General features: G+C 42.9%; 1 protein-coding gene across 1 annotated transcript; it reads left to right on the plus strand.

The window, feature by feature from the left end:
* Nucleotides 1-114: 114 nt before the first annotated feature.
* Nucleotides 115-17065, plus strand: LOC115592948 (NACHT, LRR and PYD domains-containing protein 12-like). Its single transcript, XM_030436228.1, has 9 exons — nucleotides 115-228; nucleotides 950-1209; nucleotides 2016-3831; nucleotides 4859-5035; nucleotides 6600-6773; nucleotides 8085-8258; nucleotides 11232-11405; nucleotides 12497-12670; nucleotides 16292-17065. The coding sequence occupies exons 2-9, from the start codon at nucleotides 1002-1004 to the stop codon at nucleotides 16308-16310; spliced, it is 2916 nt and encodes a 971-aa protein (XP_030292088.1). The 5' UTR covers nucleotides 115-228; nucleotides 950-1001; the 3' UTR covers nucleotides 16311-17065.
* Nucleotides 17066-18817: the final 1752 nt, after the last annotated feature.

Raw genomic sequence — 18817 nt, forward strand, 5'->3', positions numbered from 1 at the left:
AAAGGATCTTGGGATATGTGAGGGCGCCTAGGATCGTAGCGGTGCGTGACGTGCGTCCTCCAGGAAGCGGGAAAAGCATCTGAAGGAGCATGCGCGCGACGTTGTGACGTAATTGAGACCCTGAACTGGGACACAGCCAAAGGGAGGAATCCTGAAAGTGAAAGTGTTCAGTCCGACTCCATTTTCAGAGGACGGAGCAGAAGGAGAACAGCTGCAGTCTGAGGCAGGGTGAGTGTTAAAAACACATTGTGATTATTTACTGTTACTTTACTTACTGTGAGTCAGTTTTCTCCCTGTGGACTGTGGAGGAAAGAAATGTTGGAGTGAAGTCAACAGTTTGATTCATCTGTGGACACAAAGTCCTGATTGGCTGAATAATACTCTTTAAACCTCCAGTAACCCAAGAAAACAAGCACAGGTGTGAAGAAACCTGAGCAGGTGGACTTCTGGCTGCTTTTATTATACTGTATAATGTGTGTGTGAAGGGGAGAGAGAGTGTGTGTTACTTCCTGCTCTCTCCGTCTTGTGTGACTCTTGAACAAACTTGTTTCCTGATTCTTGTTAATGTTTAACTTCTCAGACTGACTTCAGAGCAGAAGATGAGTGTTTGTGTGAAGGAGGAGGAGGACAGAGCAGAGACTCACCTGTTGCCCTTTTATGCTAAAGCATTGTAAAACTGTGTGAGAGGTGTTTGCCATGTGATGAGTCAGTGTGCATAGTAGGGCAATTAACTTTAGAATTTTGAATTTAAATTGTCACAAATGCAGAAAAAGTGTGTTTTAGAACTGCAATTTAAGTGTAAAGCAGGAATTGTGCTTGTAGTTTAGCAGAATTGGTTCAGGGAGGTTGGTGCATGAGTTACATGTTGTGGTCATTGTGTCTCAAGTACCAGTATTTGTGTGTAAACAACTGAGAAAAACTATAAATACAAACATGTTGGTGTTTGCAGAGTTCAGTCCAACAGACAGAGAGCTGAGTCTCCAGTATCCAGCTGTCTGTCTATGAACAGTGACTGGTCCAAAGATCTTCCTCCAGACCTCAGTACTGAACCTGGACCATCAGACTGTGCACACTGGTTCTGCAGACTGTGCATCACATCATACTGGGACCAGTCTGCTTCACCAGGACACTCCTCCTGTCCCCAGTGTGGAGAAAGATCCAGAACGAGAGCTGGACTGCAGACAGCCAGTCTGAGCAGCACTGTAAAAAGTAAGACTATATATCTGTCTGCTGATGTCTTCATGTCTGAACACACTACTTGTTGTTTTAATACATTTGTTCTGTCACACATTAACCAGTCAGAAAGCAGTTTGTTCTCTGTATGCATAGATGGAGATAGAGAAGTGTCAGACAGCAGCTTGAGACTAAACAGCACTTTAAACAACAGTCCACATTAGCTTTCCTGCTAACATCTCCTCCTCCTCTAACTTACAAACACACACCTCGTCCTGCAGATCCACTTGTTGAATAAGAGATCTATTTTCAGGCTACAGCAGAAGCTAATTAGCTGCTCAGTTTACAGCACATTAAACAGCTTAAAAATGTTGCTGCTTCATTACAACACGTTCATTTAGCTGACGTTTGTATCCAAAGTGACTGAAAATAACTGACTGAACCATGTGGATACAACTTGAGTAGATCAAATGTATCAATTATGTTGAAAAGGTTCAAGTGCTACAGTTAGAAGCAATAAGAGATCCAGAGAGAGATTGTTTTTATGGACCAAGATGCTGAACAGGAGAGTTTTCATTCTGAAGTTGTGTCCAGTTTCTTCTGTTCTGATGTCATGAGGGGTTTGTGTCACTATTGTGGATCCAGGACATCAACTAGTCTGGATTTAGTTGAGCAGTAGCTGGTCCTCCCTTGTAGTCAAGGTGGAAAGAAGGGAAAAGGAAACAACAAACAACAACAAACATATTCTTACACTGATGGTTTTTAATGTGTAATGAAAAGACGACTGACTGCTCATTGTCACATTGTATTTTTTGTCTCCCACTTTTTTTCTCTTCTTTCAGTGAATGTTGGTCTGCAGGAGGTTTTCCATGAACATAAGATCAGTCTGAGGAGGAGATGTGAACGTGTGACTGAAGGAAGTGATGGAACAGGAAGTGATGAAACAGGAAGTGGAACCCTCCTCAACAGGATCTACACTGAGCTCTACATCACAGAGGGACAGAGTGAAGAGGTTAATACCCAACATGAGGTGAGGCAGCTTGAGACAGCTTCCAAGAAGAAGACCTTCAGTGAAACTCCAATCAGGTGCTGCGACATCTTTAAAGCCTCACCTGACCAACAGAGACGCATCAGAGTCGTTCTGACCAACGGCGTCGCTGGAGTTGGAAAAACCTTCTCGGTGCAGAAGTTCACTCTGGACTGGGCAGAGGGCTCCGAAAACCAAGATGTCAGTCTGCTGGTTCTGCTGTCGTTCAGGGAGCTGAACATGATCAGAGATGAGCAGTACAGTCTTCTCAGGCTGCTCCATGTTTTCCATCCAACATTACAGAAGGTGACAGCAGAGAAGCTCGCTGTCTGTAAACTTCTCTTCATCTTTGACGGCCTGGATGAAAGCAGACTTTCACTGGATTTCAACAACCATGAGGTCGTGTCTGATGTCACACAGAAGTCATCGGTCAGCGTGCTGCTGACAAACCTCATCCAGGGGAAGCTGCTTCCCTCGGCTCTCGTCTGGATCACTTCCCGACCTGCGGCAGCCAATCGGATCCCTCCTTCATGTGTGGACAGGGTAACAGAAGTACGAGGCTTCACTGACGTCCAGAAGGAGGAGTACTTCAGGAGGAGGTTCAGTGATGAAGATCTGTCCAGCAGAATCATCTCACAAATCAAGACCTCCAGGAGCCTCCACATCATGTGTCTGATCCCAGTCTTCTGCTGGATCACTGCTACAGTTCTGGACCACATGTTGACTACAGACCAGAGAGGAGAGCTGCCCAAGACCCTGACTGACATGTACTCACACTTCCTGCTGATTCAGACAAAGATGAAGAAGCAGAAGTACAATGAGGGAGGTGAGACGAGTCCACAGGAGCTGACGGAGGCTGACAGGGAAGTTCTTCTGAAGCTGGGGAGGCTGGCGTTTGAACATCTGGAGACAGGAAACATCATGTTCTACCAAGAAGACCTGGAGCGCTGTGGTCTTAATGTCACAGAGGCCTCAGTGTACTCAGGAGTTTGCACAGAGATCTTCAGAAGAGAGAGTGTGATCTTCCAGAAAACAGTCTACTGCTTTGTTCATCTGAGCGTTCAGGAGTTTCTGGCTGCAGTCTACATGTTCCACTGTTACACCAACAGGAACACAAAGGTCCTGGAGGACTTCCTGGGAGGTCAAAGTTATAACAACTACTCTTCCCTGGATGAGTTCCTGAGGAGAGCCATGCAGAAATCCCTTGAAAGTAAAAATGGCCACCTGGAACTGTTTGTTCGCTTCCTTCATGGCCTCTCTCTGAAGTCCAACCAGAGACTCTTAGGAGGCCTGCTGGGTCAGACAGACAACAGTCCACAAATCATGCAGAGAGCCATCAACAACCTGAAGAAGATGAACGGTCATGAGATCTCTCCTGACAGAAGCATCAACATCTTCCACTGTCTGGTGGAGATGAATGACCACTCAGTCCATCAGGAGATCCAAGAGTTCCTGAAGTCAGAGAACAGATCAGAGAAGAAACTCTCTGTGTTCGACTGCTCAGCTCTGGCCTACATGCTGCAGATGTCAGAGGAGGTTCTGGATGAGCTGGACACAAAGAAATACAACATCACATCATGGCAGGGAAAACAGAGACTGATTCCAGCTGTGAGGAATTGTAGAAAGGCTCGGTAAGTCCAAATGTGATTAACATTAAAAATCCTGGTAAAGCTGAAGCCTTCAGTATTAAAGACAAACACTTTACACACATGCATTATATAAAACCTCAACACGATACATGTTTTTCTGAACAACTATAAAACCTGCTTATTGGATCAATTCTCATCACCAAGCTCAGAGATGAAATGACATGTAGTCGTCTACTTTCCAAAACATTTACTTCAGCCAGGTGAACTCCACCTGAGACAAATTATTACCCATCAAATGATAATAACTCAATCTTTAGTACTAATTATACTATTGATGCAGTAGAAGACGTGGAATTATTTTAATGGGAGGTGAAAAGCAGACGGAGTGACAGAATAAAATGCATCAAAGAACAAAATGCACACAAACACATAACTGAGGCAAACACATACAAGTGCAGTTTCAACCTACAGTGAATTTACATAAAGCTTCATGAATATAAATCAACTCAAATCTGACACGTTTACATTACAGTCATCTGGACCCTTTTGTCCTGAACATCAATGTGCGGTTCATGTTGCTCAAGGGCACTCGGGGAGGTTTGTTTATTTATGAATTTTCTTGATATATGACTTTTAAAAGCAGTTACAAAGTGCTGTACACACATTAAACAGCAACACAATGACAGAATCTCAAGAAAAAGCAAGTTTTACCCCGACAGTTACAAATATAAATTTAAAGAGGACAGAATGAATAAAACAAACCAAAATCAAACATGAAGATAAAAACATCCACATCAGGGGTTAAAAGCAGTTTTATTCAAGTGTGTTTTGGGGCGTTATACAGAATGGGGCCCCGATTCAGCCCCTCTGATCTCCTCAGGCAGGGAAAGTCTGGGGCCTCGTGGACAGAAGGAGCTCAAGTTTCAAACTACAAACCTTGTGATCAATGACTGACCAGCTCAGGCTGACCAGCGGACCACCTGAGCTTTTGATGCAAAATGTCTGATTCTATTTTCACAATAAAGTGTCACATTTTATTGTTTTAATTTTCTATTATCTGTCATCACAGATTTATTGGTTGTAGACTCTCAGAGAGTCACTATGAAGTCGTGGCCTCAGTTCTGAAGTCCAACCCCTCCCATCTGACAGAGCTGGACCTGAGTTGGAACTACGACCTGCAGAATTCAGGAGTGAAGCTGCTGTGTTCTGGACTGGAGAGTCCAAACTGTCGACTGGAGACTCTGAGGTCAGTTCATGTGTTTCTGTGTATCTATAAAATACCCAAATCACAACAACTCAGTTTAAAATTTGACAGTCTGAACAGTTTGACTCCTAATTATATATTTATATCACACACACACACACACACACACACAGGTGACACTACATTATTGTATATTAGTGCCTGACGTACAACACACACAGATACACAGAGATTTAAGTCTCTGAACAGAAAGTGATGAATCTTTAAAAAGGAGTTTGGATAATGTTTAAGTCACGTTGGACAAAAGACACACCTCCTCTTATGTGTTTATGTGCTCTTAATTGGACAAATCTCTTTTTATTTCAATATTAATGGATTATTACGTACCTTGTTAATGTGTTTTTACTGTAGTTAAGTGCACTTAAAATGAGTCGCATGACAACTATGTCCCAATAAATTAACTTCAAATTATTAACAGAAGAATAAGAATTATAAATAAATGTAACCATCTGCGGTAAATCGCAGTAAACCCAAAATGTGGTTTTCTACTGACGTTGTTCTGAATGAAACTTTAACAAGTCAAACCAATGAATTCAGTGCAATGTTCCTTTAACCTTGTTTTGTTAGTATTCACTGTCAATTTACTTTTGTTAAAATACAAAAATGTTGTTTTAACCTCGCTCTGCAATTGATCACTGCTAATGAACTTTACCACAAAAGACCTTCATTAATATTAAACACAGCAAAAGAACTCTTATAGAAGCTTTAAGTGATACTTAATTAATTTGTGGGCCCACACACACCCAAACAAGCAAAGAGAGAAAAGAGAAATAAGAAAAACGTCAAGCTGCAGGCCTGGTGGGAGCTGACGAGCGTGGCGGCCAAATCCAGTTGATGCCGGTTCACTTTGACCGCGCAGAAACAACAGGTGAGTACTCACCATAGCAGAGCTCAAGTCACAAGAGTCCCAGTAGGTCATCTCCAAGCTGAAGGGGATACGTGGCGGGCTAATGGCAGGCTGACTGTGGAGGACCCTCGGCGGCGGACATCTTGTTTCTCACTCGGTGGTCTCAGAGCTCAGCTAGCTGCTGCTCTCACTCTCACTAACAGTCACCGAGTCCAAACAGCAGTCTCAGCTTCACTCCTCGGAGCTGAAGGGGTAGCGGGTGGGTTAATGGCCGACTGCAGAGAATTGAGAAAGTGGAAAAATCGTCTGAAAAGAGACTCAAAATTCAACTGTCTTAATAACAGGAGCTTTAAATAGTAGAATCAAATGTTCAATCCGTTTCTGTGGGTTTTTATTTGGCTGCACAACATGAGTTTGTATAGATGGAGCCTCTGGTGGAGCTGCAGAGTTTAAGAGGTGACATCAATACGTCTTTATTGAAGCAGCAGCACGTTGTCATTAATATTAATGAGAGCTCTGTTTCACTTTGTGTATTTGATAGTGTTGAACTTGCATCCTGTTGGGTTCAGGTGTTTGGAGTTTCATTCTCTAAACGTCTACATTCTAAACCCTCTTCAGCTCTGAACAGCTTATTAAACACTGAATGATTTCAAGCAGGAACATTGTCTTTTAAACTTACATCATTTTTTCTTTATTCAGATTGAGTTACTGCAGGTTGTCAGAGATCAGCTGTGCTTCTCTGGCCTCAGCTCTTAAGTCCAACCCCTCCCATCTGAAAGAGCTGGACCTGAGAGAAAACTACCTGCAGGATTCAGGAGTGAAGCTGCTGTGTTCTGAACTAGAGAGTCCAAACTGTCGACTGGAGACTCTGAGGTCAGTTCATGTGTTTCTGTGTATCTATAAAGATTTTATTAACTTAAAGTTTTCACTCTCTCTCATTCTCTACACACAGCACACGTGTGGTTATTCATCACAACAAGGAAACTAGCTTTACTTGAGAAAGGCTGCAGGCAGTGAGACAGAAGATGCTGAAAAGGTAGAAAGTGAAATGTCATTTCAGAGCATGGAGAATGAGACGACTCTGGCTGTTCCCACGGACCAATCAGTGGTCTGCAGTGTTTTAACTCCACCTTTTAGCATGGGATCAGTGAGCATCAGTGAAGCTAAAAGTGTTCATCAGGCATGAAAATCACTCACCTTTTGGCAAAATGTGCTGTTTTGAAACCAAAATAGGTGCCCCGCCTTCCCGCAGGTTGCAGCCATTACCTTCTCAAATGATATGCAAACCACGCTCTACTTGCCCCTCCCCTCAGACCCCTCCCTCTCGGCGCCAAAACAGTGACAGAAAGTTGAAACTGAAAATCAGTGACAGTGAAAAAATAGTGACATGAAGAAAAAATCAAAGAAAAATCAAATAATAAGATTTTCAGATTTTAATTGTTTTAATTAGTTTCTTTTTTCAGTGCCAATACTTGTTTCAATGCCAATACAACTGTTTCTCACTGTTCTTGCTCCATATATTGGCACCTAGCTCGTTCTTGCTAGCTAAAATGCACGTGGTTGTTCATTGATTAGCTGGTGATAGTTGTCCATGTGTATTTGTATTTAAGTTAATGAGTGCACTGTTTATATTAATTGGTTACACTGCACATATTATGCAGAGATGTATGTATAACACATATATTTAAGCATGTGAGAGTGTGTATGTGTGCATGTATATATATGTATGCCTATGCAATGTGGCCTACATAATGTTTTTTATTTCTCTTGACAGAACCACACACACAAAGTTATGCCCATGTTCTGTACAGTTGCTTAACAACATTAATGCAGTCAAACTAAAGGAGTGTTGTCAGGATCCGTGTTTTCATAGACATACCTGGGCGAAGCTGGAAATCAGGATCAGCATACAAAGTTTACACAGTCCTTTATTAGAGCCCTCACAAACAACTACATCTTTATTGAAGCAGCAGCATGTTGTCATTAATATTAATGAGAGCTCTGTTTCACTTTGTGTATCTGACAGTGTTGACCCTGCATCCTGTTGGGTTCAGGTGTTTGGAGCTTCATTCTCTAAACGTCTACATTCTAAACCTTCTTCAGCTCTGAACAGCTTATTAAACACTGAATGATTTCAAGCAGGAACATTGTCTTTTAAACTTACATCATTTATTCTTAATTCAGATTGTGGAACTGCAGTTTGTCAGAGATCAGCTGTGCTTCTCTGGCCTCAGCTCTGAAGTCCAACCCCTCCCATCTGAGAGAACTGGACCTGAGTCACAACTACCTGCAGGATTCAGGAATGAAGCTTCTCTGTGCTGAACTGGAAAGTCCAAACTGTCGTCTGGAGACTCTGAGGTCAGTTCATGTGTTTCTGTGTATCCTTTAAGATTTAATTAACTTAAAGTTTTCACTCTCTCTCTTTTGCTCGACCACACATTCTCTGCACACAGCACACACATGTGGTTGTTCATCACAACAAGGAAACTAGCTTTACTTGAGAAAGGCTGCAGACAGCGAGACAGAAGATGCTGAAAAGGTAGAAAGTGAAATGTTACTTCAGAGCGTGGAGGACGAGACGACTCTGGCTGTTCCCACTGACCAATCAGTGGTCTGCAGTGTGTTAACTCCACCTGTTAGCATGGGATCAGTGAGCATCAGTGAAGCTAAAAGTTTTCATAATGTTCAGTCAGTTTCTGTGGGCTTTTATTTGGCTGCACAACATGAGTTTGTATAGATGGAGCCTCTGGTGGAGCTGCAGAGTTTAAGAGGTGACATCACTTCGTCTTTATTGAAGCAGCAGCATGTTGTCATTAATATTAATGACAGCTCTGTTTCACTTTGTGTATCTGACAGTGTTGAACCTGCATCCTGTTGGGTTCAGGTGTTTGGAGCTTCATTCTCTAAACGTCTACATTCTAAACCTTCTTCAGCTCTGAACACATTATTAAACACTGAATGATTTCAATCAGGAACGTTGTCTTTTAAACTTGCATCATTTATTCTGTATTCAGATTGGAGTACTGCAGTTTGTCAAAGATCAGCTGTGCTTCTCTGGCCTCAGTTCTGAAGTCCAACCCCTCCCATCTGAGAGAGCTGGAGCTGAGTAAGAACAACGAGCTGCAGGATTCAGGAGTGAAGCTTCTCTGTGCTGGACTGGAGAGTCCAAACTGTCGACTGGAGACTCTGAGGTCAGACACCATTTTTCCTTCTGTGCTCAGATTAATATGATGTGAAAGTTGTGTTGACACTAAACTGCAGACATCAGGCTGATATTATACTGATCCACACTGAGTATCTTCATGCTAAACTCTGTTTTCTTCTTCTGTGGTTTAGTCCATTGACTGTGGCAGAGCAATGTTGAGCTGCACATTTAAAACCTTCATCTAACAATATGAATTATTCACTCTGAACATCCTGAACTGTTGATTTTTATGTTAGATTCAAAATCATGTTTTTTAAAATGATTTTTTAAAAGTGGAAAGTTAGACAATCTCTAGTTTAACTATCAGACAATAACAAACTTTCAGAATTGTCTTTTTAAAACTATTTAATGAAGCTTTGTGATGTCTATACTGATTGAATATTTAAATTGTGAAGTCACATCATTTATTCTTTATTCAGACTGAGGTTCTGCAGTTTGTCAGAGATCAGCTGTGCTTCTCTGGCCTCAGCTCTGAAGGCCAACCCCTCCCATCTGAGAGAGCTGGAGCTGAGTGGGAACAAGCTGCAGGATTTAGGAGTGAAGCTTCTCTGTGCTGAACTGGAGAGTCCAAACTGTCGACTAGAGACTCTGAAGTCAGTTCATGTGTTTCTGTGTATCTATAACGATTTTATTAACTTAAAGTTTTCACTCTCTCTCTTTTGCTCGACCACACATTCTCTACACACAGCACACACGTGTGGTTGTTCATCACAACAAGGAAACTAGCTTTACTTGAGAAAGGCTGCAGGCAGCGTGACCGAAGACTGCCTAAAAGGTAGAAAATGAAATGTTACTTCAGAGCGTGGAGGACGAGACGACTCTGGCTGTTCCCACTGACCAATCAGTGGTCTGCAGTGTGTTAACGCCACCTGTTAGCATGGGATCAGTGAGCATCAGTGAAGCTAAAAGTGTTCATAGCTGTTTCAGACAGCCAAAGGTGGAGCCAAGAGCTGCTGGAGGCTCAACAATGGTTTAAATATGGAGGTAACTTCTCACATGTTCTCTCCTGGAAGACATTCATAGTGTTTCACTCAGTTCATATTTCACAGTGACAGAAATAGTTGTATAACAAATGAAAAAAGAGCTGAGAGAGAAGTTGAAACCTGGGCTCTATCTCACCTCCACTCAGCTCACCAATCACAGAGTGAGGAAGGTGTTAATGTTTGTGTGTCAGGTTTTTAAAGTGACACAAATTGTTGGACACAGGCCCCCTAATGTGACATCAGAAAGGTGTGGCCCCCAACATACTGTTGTATGAGTGAAAATGATAAATCCATTTCAATATTTATTTTAAACCGTGGTTAAGACGATGTTGATGTCATCAGTTCTGAAGGGGATTTGACCTCATAGATTCTGTCCTGATTCACACTGAGCATCTTGTTCTGCTTCATATTTTAAACATATAACATCAAAACTTCACCACTGTTTTATTCTCCATCAACCTCTTCATCATTAATTCGCACTTTTCCTTCTTGCTTCTGAAAATAAAAACACAAACACTGTGTTTTCTTCTCTGTCAGACAACAACAAACGTGTGTTTGTTCCAAACCTTTATGAGGATATGTGACGTCTGTACTGACGTCACAAACTTCAACTCAGGATGACTTTTATCTTAAAGCTCCTGTTGGAGAGAGAGTTGGTTTTTCAGTCTTGTTCCCAAGCCGTCAAATTCTGACGCTTTGGGACAGCAGCCGACCCGACCTACAATCCCAAAGCATCAGAATGTGACGAGTCGGGAACGAGACTCAAAATTCAACTGTGTTAATAACAGGAGCTTTAAATAGTAAAATCAAATGTTCAGTCAGTTTCTGAGGGTTTTTATTTGGCTGCACAACACGAGTTTGTATAGATGGAGCCTCTGGTGGAGCTGCAGAGTTTAAGAGGTGACATCACTACGTCTTTATTGAAGCAGCAGCACGTTGTCATTAATATTAATGAGAGCTCTGTTTCACTTTGTGTATCTGACAGTGTTGAACCTGCATCCTGTTGGGTTCAGGTGTTTGGAGCTTCATTCTCTAAACGTCTACATTCTAAACCTTCTTCAGCTCTGAACACATTATTAAACACTGAATGATTTCAAGCAGGAACGTTGTCTTTTAAACTTACATCATTTATTCTGTATTCAGAATGAGATGGTGCAGTTTGTCAGAGATCAGCTGTGCTTCTCTGGCCTCAGCTCTGAAGACCAACCCCTCCCATCTGAGAGAGCTGGAGCTGAGTGGAAACAACCTGAAGGATTCAGGATTGAAGCTTCTCTGTGCTGAACTGGAGAGTCCAAACTGTCGACTGGAGACTCTGAGGTCAGACACCATTTTTTCCTTCTGAGCTCAGATTAATATGATGTGAAAGTTGTGTTCACCCTAAACTGCAGACATCAGGCTGATATTATACTGATCCACACTGAGTATCTTAATGTTTAAGTCTGTTTTCTTCTTCTGTGGTTTAGTCCACTGACTGTGGCAGAGCAATGTTGAGCTGCACATTTAAAACCTTCATCTAACAATATGAATGTCACTCTGAACATCCTCAACTATTGATTTTCATCTTAGATTCCAAATCATGTTTTTAAAAGGATTTTTTTTTATCGTGATAAGAAAAATACAGTCTACAATGAAAAGTTAAATAATCTCTATTTTATCTATCAGACAATAATAAATATATTCAGAATTGTCTTTTAAAACATTTTAATTAAGCCTAAGTGACATTTATACTGACTGAATATTTAAATTGTGAAGTCACATCATTTATTCTGTATTCAGATTGGAGGGCTGCAGGTTGTCAGAGATCAGCTGTGCTTCTCTGGCCTCAGTTCTGAAGTCCAACCCCTCCCATCTGAGACATCTGGAACTGGGTCTCAACGACCTGCAGGATTCAGGAGTGAAGCTTCTCTGTGCTGAACTGGAGAGTCCAAACTGTAGACTGGAGTCTCTGAGGTCAGACACCATTTTTTCCTTCTGTGCTCAGATTAATATGATGTGAAAGTTGTGTTGACACTAAACTGCAGACATCAGGCTGATATTATACTGATCCACACTGAGTATCTTATTGTTTAAGTCTGTTTTATTCTTCTGTGATTGAGTACCTTGACTGTGGTAGACCAATATTGAGCTGCACATGTAAAACCTTCCTATAACATTATGAATAAGTCACTCTAAACATCCTCAACTATTGATTTTCATCTTAGATTCAAAATCATGTATTTTAAAATGTTTTTTAAGTGATGAGAAAAATACATTCTACAATGAAAAGTGAAATAATCTCTAGTTGAACTATCAGACAATAACAAACATATTTAGAATTGTCTTTTTAAAACATTTTAATATAGCTTAGTGACGTTTATTACTGACTGAATATTTAAATTGTGAAGTCACATCATTCATTCTTTATTCAGATTAGGGTTCTGCAGTTTGTCAGAGATCAGCTGTGCTTCTCTGGCCTCAGCTCTGAAGTCCAACCCCTCCCATCTGAAAGAGCTGGACCTGAGTGACAACGAGCTGCAGGATTCAGGAGTGAAGCTGCTGACTGAACTTGTGGAGAGTCCAAACTGTCGACTGAAGACTCTGTGGTCAGTAGAGAGTTGGCAGTCAGTCCGTCCTGGTTTCAGCAGTATTGTGATAAACACAGTATCAGTCAGTCAGTATCAAAGTAAAGATCTAGCATTTGCTGCTTTCCTCAGTGAAGCTGTGAGAGGAGAACGGTGACAGGCTTTAGGATTGGACAGAAAGAGATAGAGGGGGAACAGTCAGCCAATCAGACGAGCCAGAAGCTTGTTGTGATCGCGTGTTTGAGTTGAAGTGATGTTAAGACCCAAGCTCGTTGGGGAAGGGGAAATAACATAAAGAACCAGATGGAATTGGTTAAGCGAAAATTAAATAGTTTTATTAATAGGGAAGGTAAATTTAACATGAATCAAACACAATAAACTAAGGGAGGAGGGGGCTATTCCCAAATGAAAATACAAAAACAAACAAAAATACAGAACGGGAATAGCACCCTTAAGTCCTGTGTAGGACGAACAATGTTTTACAGAAATGGATTCAAATACTGGCTCAGAGCCGTCACGTGTCACACGTATCAAAACAAAGGGGATAACTCAAACGTCCGGCGCGCAGGCCAAGCCAAAATCAAACAGTGGCTAGCAATCACGCTCACAAGACCGTCAACAACCTCCAAACAAATGCTCAACTCAGCAACCAACAGGGAGACAAAGGGGCCAACTGTTCACATCAAATCACAGTGGCCTCGAGTGACTCTCTGCTGCTGATTTTTAACAGGTGTTACTGGCAACAAGCTGAGGCAGGATTGGGCAGTTGAACTGGAGCAACGCAACCCAATCACAGCGCAGGAGGGCAAGCAGACTGAGGCAGGCAGATGAGTAGGTAGAGGGAGGAGGACCAGACAGGAACCAGAGAGACCAATCAGGAGCCAGGGCTGGCACACACCATCTGCATAATAGAACTTGAGGACAGACACCAGGGCAGGGCATAACAGCCAAGGGCCGTGACACCCCCCCCCCCCCCCTTAAAACACAAACTAGCAAGTTTGTTGACACAAATCAAAATATGCATACAAAACACTTACACTCTGGACAGGGCATCTGCAAACATGCAGATATGCTGTATATCTAGGGGGAAATCTTGCACCAGGAGAGCCCACCGCATTAGGCGCTGATTATGATTATGCATGCGCGACAAAAACACAAGTGGGTTATGATCAGTGTAGACGAGAACTGGCTAGGGACTGGACCCAACATATACCTCGAAATGTTGCAGCGCGAGTAGCAGAGCGAGAGTTTCTTTTTCGATGGTGGAATAGTTAGCTTGATATTTATTGAACTTGCGCGAATAATAGCGGACAGGGTGATCTATTCCTTGTGCATCTTCTTGGAGTAGCACAGCACCGGCCCCGACAGCGCTGGCGTCTATTTCTAGTTTAAAAGGTTGTGAGAGATCAGGAGCGGCGAGGACAGGAGCATGGCAGAGCAGTGACATTACACTGTCAAACGCATTTTACACTCGGGAGTCCATTCAAAATCGACCTTTGGGCTGAGCAGAGTTGTTAGAGGGTAAATGACTGTGGAGAAATTGCGACAGAAATTTCTGTAATAACCCACCATTCCTAAAAATCTGCGCAGCTCACGCCTGGTGGTGGGAACCGGGTATTGAGTCATGGCTTCTACCTTGGCATCCACAGGTCGTACCTGGCCCTGACCCACGTGATGTCCCAAATAGATCACTGTAGCTTTCCCAAACTCGCACTTTGCTAGATTGAGGGTGAGAGAAGCTTGGGCCAGACGTGTGTATACTTGTCTTAACACTTTCATATGTTCATCCCAAGTGGAAGTGTACACAACAAGATCATCCAAATACGCACTGCAGTTAGGGATGTCACCCAGGACCTGGTTTACAAGGCGCTGGAAGGTGGCTGGAGCATTACATAGGCCGAATGCCATGACATTGTACTGCAAGAACTGATTGGGTGTCACAAAAGCAGATATTTCAGAAGTGCGTTCGGTGAGAGGGACTTGCCAATACCCCTTCAATAAATCCAACTTACTGACATAATTTGCGTTCCCCACATTGTCCACACAGTCCTTCGCATCCTTCACATCTATGTCATGCCGTATGAGAGTTGTCTGCATGGAAACATTACTAAGCAGACATCTAAACTCTGTCACGAAATTAACCACATCATCCTGCTGGTTGAGAGACAGGTGATGGAGTTTTGTCGGCAAGACTTCTAACATTTCTGTGTTGGGCAGGCGAGCACTTTGCGCAGCGGGGTGAGGTGGACGTAGCCCGTCCGCATTAACGGGGGCATCATCAGACTCTGGTGGGCCTCTCACTACCGCTGATGCACAGGAAACAACTGGAGGTGACTGTTTAACAGACTCAAGCGGTGCGGTCTCTCGGGAATGGTACTGTTTTAGCATATTAATGTAACAGACCCGGGATTTATGCCGTCTGTCCGGTGTGCTGATGACATAGTCGTACTCGTTAAGACGCTTGAGGACATCATAGGGACCTGAAAACTTCGCAGAGAGAGCTGAGCCTAATATAGGGAGTAAAACGAGGACTTTATCCCCGATTTGAAACTCTCGCTTTGTGGCGGTCTGATCATAGCGTTTTTTCATGCCCACTTGAGAACGAGTCAGACATTGTTTGGCAACAGCATTAGCTCAAAACAAACGTTCACGGAAATGACTGACATACTGCATAACAGCCAAGGGCCGTGACAAGTGAAGACAACTGTTGTTGTTGTGTTCATGTCTACAGGAAGTAAAGCTGGATCACAGCTGACAGCATCACAGGATGTGTAGAGACAGCGGTCCTCATCCATCAAACTGTTGCAGCATCAAATCTTTGTTCTCTCATTTCAACTCTAAACAACTGATCAGTCCATCTGTGTCACAGCTCTAGGGTCTACGGTGGCCCTGAAGGTCAAAACACAACAACATTCCACCAAACATCAAACTGTCACCAGAGACTTGGGTTCTGTCCAATAACAAACAAGAACGCCGTCCCACCTTTTCCATAACCTGAAGTGTGGTTGTGTTTGGACCTTCAGGGCCACCGTACAGATCAGTCTGACCGAAGCCTGCAAATCACTGACTCTTATTTCAGAGAACCACGGTTACATTTAGTAACCATGTGGTCTTCTCACAGACCAGAATCTCTGCTGAAGTCCAGTAACCACAGCTGATGTTGACTGTTCAGTCTTTGTATGAACATGTAGGAGCTTTAACATCAAGTATTTATCTGTCCATCTGTCTTTTGTTTTATCCACATATTTTTGGAACAGACTCCATATTTACATATTAGTAATATTTCAAAGTAGATGAAATATTCAGGTGTGACTGAGACTCTGGTTTTTAACAGCAGTGAATCATCATTAAAGTGTTTCTGCAGTCATGATGCGTTCAGGGACTGTGAGCAGTTTATTTCACTGTGTACTTGAGTGAAACCTGCAGAGTAAACACACTTGATGTGTCTGCAGGTCTGTGAGCTTCACTCCAACACGTTAACATGAAGCTGAAAGGAAGCTGGCTACGCTACACAGCCGCTCCACTTGTGGTCTGAACAGGACTGAAGTCCTGCTGGTCTTTATATCACTGACTGACAGCTGATGGAGGGAGTCTCTGGAAACACTCATGTATCACTTCTGCTCTCTCTCATTCTCTCATCAGCTGGTTGTCCTTCAACTGATCTCTGTCAGAGTGATGAAAGGTGGGGTGTTGAGAGGATCAGCTGTGTCCTGATGATCCAGAGAGGTTGAAGCAGCACCATCAGCTGGTGGGTGGAGAGGCTCTGACTGGGCGGAGAGGAGAGCTTCATCCAGCAGTGACTGACAGACCAATCACAACACGTGGAGATGACTGTCAGTGCTGCAGTGTGAACTGCTCTGAGATCAGCTCCACTGTCCAGTCCAGCATCATCCCTGTGTTCCTCTGGATGTGACAGAGTGTCATCAGTGTATCTGGACTGCTCTGCTGCATCTGCCAAGGAGCCGTCACGTTAGGAGCAGACAAAATAATGACTTCATTACTCGTTAACAGAGACTTGATGTTCTCTGCAGTTAGCTGGGAAACATATGTGCAGATATCAGCGTCGCCTCAAAGGCAAAAATCCAATATTGTTCATCCGTTGTGTAAATCTACAGTCATTTAAAGTGTCCACAGGTTAAACTAGTGTGAACTAGTGTAAAGTCAGTGCTCGTCTCTGTTTTCTCTGGGACCTTATTTTCCTCTGAGGACCAAAAGTTTGTATTATGACCTCATTAATATTGTAAATATTCAAATTCTTCTATAAAACTACTCAGTGCTCCTTTAAATAGTGTTGTTGTACTGTACAGACAAACAGTATTACATCGTATTAATTCTATGTCATAATAACAGAGAATAAATGTTATAATGACATTAAAATGTCTTTATTTTTACATTAAACCCAGACATAATGATGTATCATCACTTTACATTTTAAAGTCAAATTAACAAAAAGGTTTTCAGTATCCAGATTCGTTCATTCTGCTCAAAGATTTTTTTGCAAACACAAAACTTTCCAGAGCAGCAACATGAGAGTTATAGTTCGCCTGACGCAAAGACCAGCGTGTCACATGATCCTCGTCTGACTGCAGATTAGTGTCTTTGTTACTGCAGAGTGACAGCAAATGTTTGGTTCACATTAAGGGTGATAACCTTGAATTCTTTGTTCTGCGTTGGTAAACTAGAGTTCTCTTAGACACTCACTCGTGATCCCCAACAGCAATGAACAAGAACTATGAACAGTCAGCATTGAACAGCCAGAACAAGAACTACCAGTCAGTAAAAACTGGGCTTCCATCAAAGAGGTCGCCCCTTGACCTCTTGTGTAGGGGGACGTCCCGACCACAAGGTGGCGCGGCCCCTCAGGATAGTTATGTGGACTGGTTGTCATTCAAACTCAAAACACTGACGGCATTCATCTCAAATTAAAAGTAACGCCCTCGGCCAGAGAAAGTCAGACAACGTCCTCTAAAGGACAGCGGAGAGCTCAGTCTTGATTTACGGTTTGGGTCGGGGAAGAACAGAAAATAGCATCAAATGACCTTCAGCCCTCAGAGAGGTGCAGCCTGCCATCACTGTCCTATGCCGTCACTGTCCTGTCCTTTGCTGGTTTTGCCTTCTGTCTCGGTGTGTTTTTGGCCTTTTCCCAGCGGGAGCTCAGCCGCGGTGTTTCTCTCGCTCGGCCTTCGGGTCCCGGCGGTATCGGGAAGCCCTTTGCTCGTAGATCCTCAGCAGCTCGGTCTGCGCTCTCATATGTGACCGTCCCCGAGTCCAGGAGAACACGCATGTTTGTCATCGGTGTGGAATCTGATTCTCTTTCAGCTCCTCTTACCTGGCAGATATTCTCTCCTTTTATCCGTCACACGTGTTGCGTAGTCGAGGTCCAAAAACACCCTTTTTCCGTCCACGGTGATGTTTCTGTTCTAGGCTGCGCTGATAATCTTCTCTTTGGTTGTGTATTTCAGGAACCTCACAACCGTTGATCTCGGGGTGGCAGTCTCAGCGGGTTCTCGTCCGAGTGCTGTATGTGATTGTTCAATGCCCAGTTGGGTCGGACTGGTACTCTCTCCCAGTTCAGTTTGTATAAGATTCTCCACAAAGCGAACCATCGAGGTCCCTTCCGTCTCTTCCTTGATATCAGAGATCCGGATGTTATTGCAATGCGAGTGTCCTTCAAGTTCGGTGAGCTTTGATTTTAGTCCAAGCTGGATTTCCTGCACCCGGGCCAGAACCACATCCACCTCCCCGCCAAATGTTTCCACGTCTCCAACGCGCCGCTCGGCTTCTTCCAGTCTCCGCGACGTAGCTTCTGTTTTACTCTCCGTCTCCTCCGTCTTCTGGTTAATGTCTGTTCTCAGTTCACCAAGTTGTTTTATTTTTTTTTCAATGTTTTCTTCATTATTGCTATCCTCACAGAATACATTACACAGCTGGTATTGATTTCTTGGTTCACAGTTATTATCAAGAAAAAGAAGAGGAAAACATCAGCATATCAAAACATAGCTGTTACAGTATTATAATTGTGTAATGTTAAAAGAAATTGCTGAGAACAAAACCTGCATATATTTGTATATTCATAAGTAAAAACAAAACTAACTAAAGATAGACTGAAGGTGGGATAACAGAAAAACAATTATGGATCTAAACGGTATGTATGGGCTCGTTACAACG

This window comes from Sparus aurata, chromosome 1 (assembly GCF_900880675.1).
Source record: "Sparus aurata chromosome 1, fSpaAur1.1, whole genome shotgun sequence".
In the NCBI taxonomy this organism is placed as follows: domain Eukaryota; kingdom Metazoa; phylum Chordata; class Actinopteri; order Spariformes; family Sparidae; genus Sparus; species Sparus aurata.

Bases quoted from the DNA above. Each gene is read 5' to 3' on its own strand.
- LOC115592948 (XM_030436228.1), top strand. From the start codon at position 1,002: ATGAACAGTGACTGGTCCAAAGATCTTCCTCCAGACCTCAGTACTGAA. The intron at 8,259-11,231 runs GTCAGTTCATGT...TTCTGTATTCAG, and splicing joins TGTCGTCTGGAGACTCTGAG to AATGAGATGGTGCAGTTTGT. The intron at 11,406-12,496 runs GTCAGACACCAT...TTCTTTATTCAG, and splicing joins TGTCGACTGGAGACTCTGAG to ATTAGGGTTCTGCAGTTTGT.